Source organism: Rattus norvegicus, chromosome 1 (assembly GCF_036323735.1).
Source record: "Rattus norvegicus strain BN/NHsdMcwi chromosome 1, GRCr8, whole genome shotgun sequence".
Taxonomy (NCBI): domain Eukaryota; kingdom Metazoa; phylum Chordata; class Mammalia; order Rodentia; family Muridae; genus Rattus; species Rattus norvegicus.
The window spans coordinates 16187322-16195045 of NC_086019.1; the positions used below are offsets into that span (position 1 = coordinate 16187322).

General features: G+C 42.1%; 1 protein-coding gene and 1 long non-coding RNA gene across 8 annotated transcripts in view; one reads left to right on the plus strand and one right to left on the minus strand.

Moving 5' to 3' along the window:
• Il22ra2 (interleukin 22 receptor subunit alpha 2) overlaps nucleotides 1-7724 on the plus strand; it is a 55772-nt gene that overhangs the window by 15084 nt on the left and 32964 nt on the right. For 4 of the 7 annotated variants that reach the window (XM_063270279.1, XM_063270275.1, XM_063270277.1 and 1 more), the window contains 2 exons: nucleotides 1652-1830; nucleotides 7171-7340. In XM_063270279.1, coding sequence (XP_063126349.1) covers nucleotides 1652-1830; nucleotides 7171-7340 — 349 coding nt within the window. Of the gene's footprint in view, nucleotides 1-1651; nucleotides 1831-5996; nucleotides 7342-7439; nucleotides 7479-7724 lie in introns of those variants that run through there. The other 3 variants (XM_063270284.1, XM_063270290.1, XM_063270285.1) reach the window with 3 other exon arrangements.
• Nucleotides 1-7724, minus strand: part of LOC134482580 (uncharacterized) — a 91488-nt gene that overhangs the window by 11292 nt on the left and 72472 nt on the right. The gene's annotated exons all lie outside the window — the stretch shown is intronic.

Here is a 7724-nt window from a genome sequence, read left to right on the forward strand (position 1 = left end):
CAGGTGTGGATCTGAGCCAGAATAACTTTTTTTAAAATTTTTTTTCTTTTTTCTTTTTTTCAGAGCTGGGGATCGAACCCAGGGCCTTGCACTTGCTAGGCAAGCGCTCTACCACTGAGCTAAATCCCCAACCCAGAATAACATCCATGTCCCTTCCGTTGGGGAGGGAGGGTCCTTGCTCAGATTTTTCTGTGAATTCATTTAGAAAAGAATGTCCCAGACATTTACTCTTCTTTAATTCCCTCCATAAAAGGTATTCTTTTTTTCAGTGAACGTTTCTCTGTTTCCAAGCTATGTTTGTATCTAGTGGAGAAGCTGTGGTGTGGAGGCTGGTCATTTGTTGCCCGCAGGCAATATAAATGGACCCAAAATGAACCTCTCTGTGGCCAAAGCCATAAGTGGATTTGAAACTGTCCTACCATGAAGCTAAGATTACGTTTCAAGACTCTGTAGAACTTCAATCTTTAACCCTTTAAGAGAATTCCCAAATTTATTTAAAATTCAGACCTCGGAGTATCTGGAACAATTCCTGTGCCGGTCGTATTTTCAAGAGACCCATGTATAACTTTGAGAACTTTGTTCGTGTGGCTCCTAGCTCATTAGCATCTCCATAGTTTTGAATACAACAAATCCAAAATCTTATTTTGTGGATGTCAGTACACTATCATTCTCTTCAGGCACACCAGAAGAGGGCAGCAGATCCCATTAGAGATGGTTGTGAGCCACCCTATAGTTGCTGGGATTTGAACTCAGGACCTCTGGAAGAGCAATCGGTCCTCTTAACCGCTGAGCCAGCTCTCCAGCCAAAAAACCTTATAGTAAAGGAAAATCAACCCAGAGCAGATGTTTCCCTAGCAAAGACAATGTGTCACCGATGAAGGACGATTCAGATTCATCAACTCGTGCTGCATTTGTGACGTGGACTCCATTTTAATACTAACACCATGACGGTACTGTTACTATAGAGACTATAGAGTATAGGAACCAGCCATATGGCTCATTATCTGGCTACAAAGTGAGTCCTTCAACCAGGGAATCTTCCTCCTCAGTCTTCTTCTTGCCACCATTCATGATTTGTGATCAGTTGGAAGGCGAGACGTTAGCCTTTCCTTTGGCTATCATATCATCCTACGGGCTCAGGCCTTTTCCATCCTGCCAGTTTTTGCAGTGTTTGGTCTCCCAGCCCTTAGTACCAGAGCTCCCTCAGGAGCCCTCAGCACAGCTTCTACTCAGTTGCCAATAAAGAGCTAAACCATGTGTGTTCATTTGGTAAGCATCACCTGAGACAGCATATGATATTAACTTCTCAGAATCGGCCTTGTAACTCAACGGCAAGCTGATAAAAAGTGGAGGGGGAAGAAATCACAGAGTCGGGGCCTCAGAAGGGATAGGAATATAAAAGGTGAATACTTGCCACATACCAGAAGAAAGACACTATTGCATATATGGAAACGAACCCCTGTGTTAGAAAGGCAGACGTTTTCAAAGTTTATCTTTCAGCAAGCTAACAATTTGGTTAACAGGAAAAAAAAACTTTTATATATTCTTGAAGATAGCATAAAATTTCAATCCACAGAAAATTAGCACGCTGGAAACACTGGCGTCCTCAGATGCGAGAGAAGAAGAAACACGTGTGTTTTCCCATCCTCAGGTATGGACAGGGACAATGGAAAGATAAAAATGACTGCTGGGGGACCACAGCGCTCTTTTGTGACCTGACCAAAGAAACCTTAGACCCATACGAGCCATACTATGGGAGGGTGATGATGGCCTGGGCTGGAAGCTACTCTGAATGGACCAGGACACCCCGCTTCACTCCATGGTGGGAAAGTGAGTTCCGGCAAGTGACTTGCCTTTTTCTCTTCTGCCTTTGAACCACCTCTGATGGTCATCCAAGTCATATGCTATGCCGAGACCCATGCTCTCTGGCTTGATGCTATCCTCAGGCCAGACCAGGGTTTACTTCTATGATTTGACGACCTTGGAAATCTAAGCCAGAGCTCGGGTACCCAGCTTACACATAACTTTTTCAAACTATGAACCCCAATACACTCAGAAACAATTATTTCTATCATTAACCCCAAAGCTTTCTCACTTCTTCTCACCACTCCCTTTTATAGTCAATAGAAACAGGACTTTCTTTTCCCAAAGTGTGTAAGAAATATTCTTTGTTCTAAGTACTGTATATCCAACAGACATTTATCGAATCTTGCTACCAGTATTTGTGAGAACATGTCCCAGAACCTGAACTTCCTTCTAGTTAACATCTCTAGTGGTTTGACTCTCATGGTCTGAAGAGTTTTGGGTCTCATCTATCTCTTCTAAGTGATGCAGTGTTCAGTTAGATTTAAACTCGGTGACTTATATTCAAAATGTTAGGTGCCACGGAGCTCAGAAAAAAGGTTGGTTATTTATTTATTTATTTATTTATTTATTTATTTATTTTTGAACTTTTAAAATTAGGAGATGAGCAGAAGAATTGAAAAATTAATCTGTGCTCTCTAGCATGTTTTGGGGGGGGTACAACTTGAAACTTGAGCCCAAGACACTGCACAGACAATGCTCCAACTGATGTAAGGGTCTGCATGGCTAAGCTGGTTTGTACCAATTAGGGTATTTGCAAGTCATTTGTTGTATTGAAACCTAGAAATGAGATTAAGTTCAAATATTCAACCAAGTCTGATCCATTAACCCATCAGACAAGAATGGCCAAAGACACCATCTCAGAGGAGTGGAGACTTTGGCTGCCCTCCATGGAATGGTGTTGGGTTAGCATGAGTTTATGTTATTCTATTATTACCCCTTCCCACAAAAGAAAAGGCCTTGGGGAGTGTTCTTTCAATTCTCTTTGAGAGGAGAGCTTCACAGGTATGAGAAGAGGAAACCCAGGGTCTAAAGCGGTTAAGTTGGGCTACCATTTGGAGCACTTGGAAGGAGCCCCACCCACTCCTCTGATTTCTCCCATCCAACTTGGCCCTCTTCTCCAGTTCCTGGGGTTGCGCAAACACCGTGTTTTGAAAAACATGTTTCTAGGGTCTGAGAACAGTATGTTCTGAAACTAGTGAGTCACCTATATGCACTGGCACTCACAAGCCCTGCTCTGAGATACACCATGTCATAGTTCACTACACTCTTACTTCTGATTTCTATCTAGAAAACAAAGTCATTGATAAGGAAAATTGCTATGTTAAAAGTGTTATCCTGTGCTCTGTAAGATTTCAACGTACCAGGTTTTTTTTTTTTTTATTAAAACGTATACATGTACTTTGTGTATAGGCTATATCATATTAAAAATCAACTTGCCTCTTATATAAACTGGTGACATGGCCACTCCATGGCATCGTTAAGGGGAAGACTTTTATTGCAAATATGAGAAAGAGAATGTCCAGGCATCTGCAAGAGTCCAAAGTAGGTAGGGAGAAAGTAGCAGACTTTACATGGCCAGCAAACCTGGCCATGGGAGGAGGGGGGAGAAAGGGGAGGGGAGGGGAGGGGAGAGGAGGAGACAGGGGAGACTGGAGAGGGGACAGGGGACAGGGGAGAGTGAAGAAGGGAGAGGGGAGAGGGGAGAAGGAAGACAGGAGAGGGAAGAGACAGAGACAGAGACAGACAGAAAGAGGCAGAGAGACACACACAGAGAAAGGGAGACAGAGAGACAGAGAGAGACACAGAGAAGGAATATGAAACCTAGCAGGGTTATAAGAAGAATGAGTGGAAAAGTTTAGGGTAAGGGAGGCAAAGGTTAGGATGCCAGCATGGACCTCAAAGTGTATGACGGGCACTTGATAGTGAGGTAGCCTGAGGTATGTATGACGGGCACTTGATAGTGAGGTAGCCTGAGGTATGTATGATGGACACTTGATAGTGAGGTAGCCTGAGGTATGTATGACAGGCACTTGATAGTAAGGTAGCCTGAGGTATGTATGACGGGCACATGATAGTGAGGGAGCCTGAGGCAGCTTTGGAGAGCTACTGGCACCACAGTAGACATTTGTCCACTCTGCCTTCTGAACTTTGGGGAAATGGAGTTTCCTTTGGGCCTGCCACCTCCTTTGGTCACATGGAAATTTTTAATTACTACAGTTTTGTCTGGGCCATAGAGAAGATGGGAATCAGCAAGCAGACAAGTCTCTTTCTTCCCAGAGCTTTCTAACAGGGAGGGAAGAGACGTATTAGTACAGTGACCACACACCCACAAGATGATCCCGGTGATGGATTCTATAAACACAAAACGAGCTCTACGAGATTATAACCAAAGAGGGGCCTGGCCGGGGGTGTCAAGGAAAGAGACTCTGGGAAGGACCCTTGGGCAGATCCCTTGTGATGAAAGGGATATACGCAGACAACAGAAAGGGAAGAGCATTGCAGGCAAGGGGAACAGCGTTTGCAAAGGCGCTCTTGCAGGGGGAATTAGAACATGTGTTTTGGACTGAAATGCAGCTGGTAGAGTGAAGCAGAGAGTGCAGTGGGGCAGACTGAAAGGCAGCCGGTTGCGACAATGGCCCCTCAGGAGTCACGACTTCTCCCAGGAAAAGAACCCGTATTTAAAATGTGGAGGTTGTTGTTGTCGTCGTCGTTGTTGTTGTTGCCGGTGGTGGTGGTAGTGGTGATGGCGATGGTGGTGTTGGCATCAGAAGCGGCCCACAGCTTCCGAATCCAGCGATGACGTCATCCCGAGGCAACAGGAACCCGCGTCTGTTGCCATGGCGGGTCCCTGGCGCCTAGGGGTGACGTCATCGCTGGATTCAGGGGCTGTGGGCCACTTCTGATGCCGACAGTTGTTGATTTTGTTGGTGGTGGTGTTCGTGGCGGTGGTGGTGATGGTAGTGGTGTGTGATACTGGGAATTAAGCTCGATACTGTGTATATATAACACAGCAAGTACTATATAGCACCAAGCAGTACCCCAAGCCTCTTATGATGGAACTTTGATCTTATCATCAGACATCACAGGAGGCCGCATTAGCAGATTTGTTACAGGAGGCAGGAGAGGGAAGTCAGACTACTGTAGCAGGCTACAGAAAACAGGCTGTGGTTTCCATTAGGATTATGGAAAGCACTGTAGAAAAGGTACCACTTGGGTGGACATGGGGACAGGCTGTATTTACCAGAAAGAGAGAACATATCAAAGATGGCTTTTACATTTGTCTCTAGCACAGCCACATAGATCGGAGATATTGTCTGCTTGGATGTTGGGAAAAGAGGAAGTTTCGAGGCATGCTTGGTAATCAAGAATTTGAGTTCAATTTTTACTATGCTGAATTGAAGATGTGTGGAGCTTCCCACACAAAATGGCTGTGCAGATCCAGTCCTCAGAGCTAAGGATTCCTTCTGTTAAAGACACGAATCTATGAATCATTTGCATATACCGCAGTAGACATTGATAAATTCAGATAGGAAAGGTATATTGAATGAAAGGTACTGTTTTATGAGACTAGACATCCAGGGTATTTCACCAAAAGATACCTGAGGAGCCAGAATTTTAGAAGATTTGTAACAAGTAGACAGACAGAAAGGAATTGACAGTCTGTGGAATTCACTAACACCATAGGGAGACAATGTTTCCAGGACAGGAGTGTTCTGTCTGGAGCGTTCTGTCTCGGAATCCAGTCTGTGTAGAACATAAAAGTCTCTGCACGGCAAAAACATGAGAGTGGAGGGGGCGGGGAGTGGCTGGCCTTGTTATGTCAACAGCTATTTCTGAGTCTATATACCCTCTGACAAGAGGTTAAAAACACCGGTGTTTAAAATTAGGAATAGCATTAAACAATAAAAATCCAAGATGATGAATTGAGACTTTCAAAGAGCAGGCTTGGGAGCCTTGGGATTGTGAAGCTCCTTCTGTCATTACTGCCTGGGTCACGAGGAACAAATGCTATGTAAATATTATATTCTAGTGAGGAAAATGCACAATAGTATTTGGTAAATAAGGAGTCACAAAAATAAATGGTGTTTGGAGATGCCAAATATGATAATAATGTTAATTTTTTTGTCTAGAAAAACTTAAACACACACCATAACGTCCTACAAAACTAAACAGGACTGTTCTCCACGTCTGTACATGATGGTAAGAGAGCTCTCTGGTCAGCAGAACTTGGAGCATGGACACACAACAGAGACTAAACCCAAAGCTCTTGGAGGGGTGAAGTATAAATATAGGGAAATTCCTTCTTCAAGCAATTAGATGAAAATTCAAGATGTTGGAAAACTCAGTTTACTTTGGTTCTATCTTAAGAAGCCAGGGCACAGAGGGGGGCAGGGGTTGTATTAAAATTTTGCCTCTTCCAAACAGAAGTTGGAAGAGGAAGAAGATGATAAATATGGTGAGTTTACAAAACATATACTCTCTGGAATAAAAATTGTGGATTCAAGCTCAGATCAGTAACAACTGAATAAATTCATAGATTTAAAAAAACAGGTCTGAAAAAAATTCAGTATGTTATAAAGAAAAAATGAAAATAAAAGAAGGTAAGATACAATAAACCAGTTCAACAGATACTGAATCAAATTTCAGAAGGAAAAAACATACAGAGATCTGTATCTATGTGCATAGAGAGTGTGTGTGTGTGTATGTGTGTGTGTGTCTATCTACAATACATTTCAAGAATTATAAAAGATGTGAATCTATAAAGTGAAAATTTCAATGAGCACTAAGCGAGAAAATTTTCTACTGCAAAATTTAGTGAATCTGGAATCAATTAAAACAACACATTGTTATTCTCTTTCTTTATTAATAATAACCTGGCTATTGTCAACAATATGCATGAACCAAATATTCTCGCTTAATCCTCCAATGTCTATAATAAACAATGTAACACTGTTGAATTAACTTGATAGCTACAAGTCTTTGGATGTTTCTAATGCCGTTTTGAAATCTTATTTCTTTAAGGAACTAAATAAAACATTCCTTGTTCTGAGGCCTCCCTCCGAATAACTTTTATACTGAATTTTATAACAAAATCATTGTGTTGACAAAATGATTGGTAGAGACTCTCTCAATATTAAAATAGACAGAATCATAACAGTCTTTTAAAAATTGAAGGAAAGCTGTCTTCCTAATGGCTTTGTGCTACATTTGTGAGCACTACAGTGATTTATCACCATGCACTCTGTCAACTTATAGTATTTAGTTGTTTTGAATGCCTTATAAAAATTCTTTATTTTTCTCCAGCAAAATTAGATCCTCCGGTCGTGACTATAACCCGAGTTAATGCATCTTTGAGGGTTCGTCTCCGCCCCCCAGAGTTGCCACATAGAAACCAAACTGGAAAAAATACGTCCATGGAAAATTACTACAACTTAGTATACCGAGTTTCCATAATCAACAATTCACTGGAGAAGGTGCATTCAGATGAGTGGACTCTTGGGCCCGTGGTTTATTTAACTAACAGTTTAATTGTCTCACGCAACTGACCTGTCTCTTCCCTGTCATTTCTCCAGATCTTTCCCTGTCTTTTATTCGTCCATCTTCACTGATAAGTGAGTGCCTGTACCATCATCCAAGTTTATATGTGCATGCATTCCCGTGTGTAATGTGTATGTCTAGTACATATGTACCCTTTAAGATACTCAATATGCTTCCCCTTAGACTTCCTGCATATCAGGTTCGTATTAATATGTCGTTCTGTCTGTCTGCCGATAATGTTTATTTATATGAGCTTTATACCCCTGATTTATTTCAGGAGCTTTTGAATCACATTGGTTATTGTTTATTGTTTATATTAG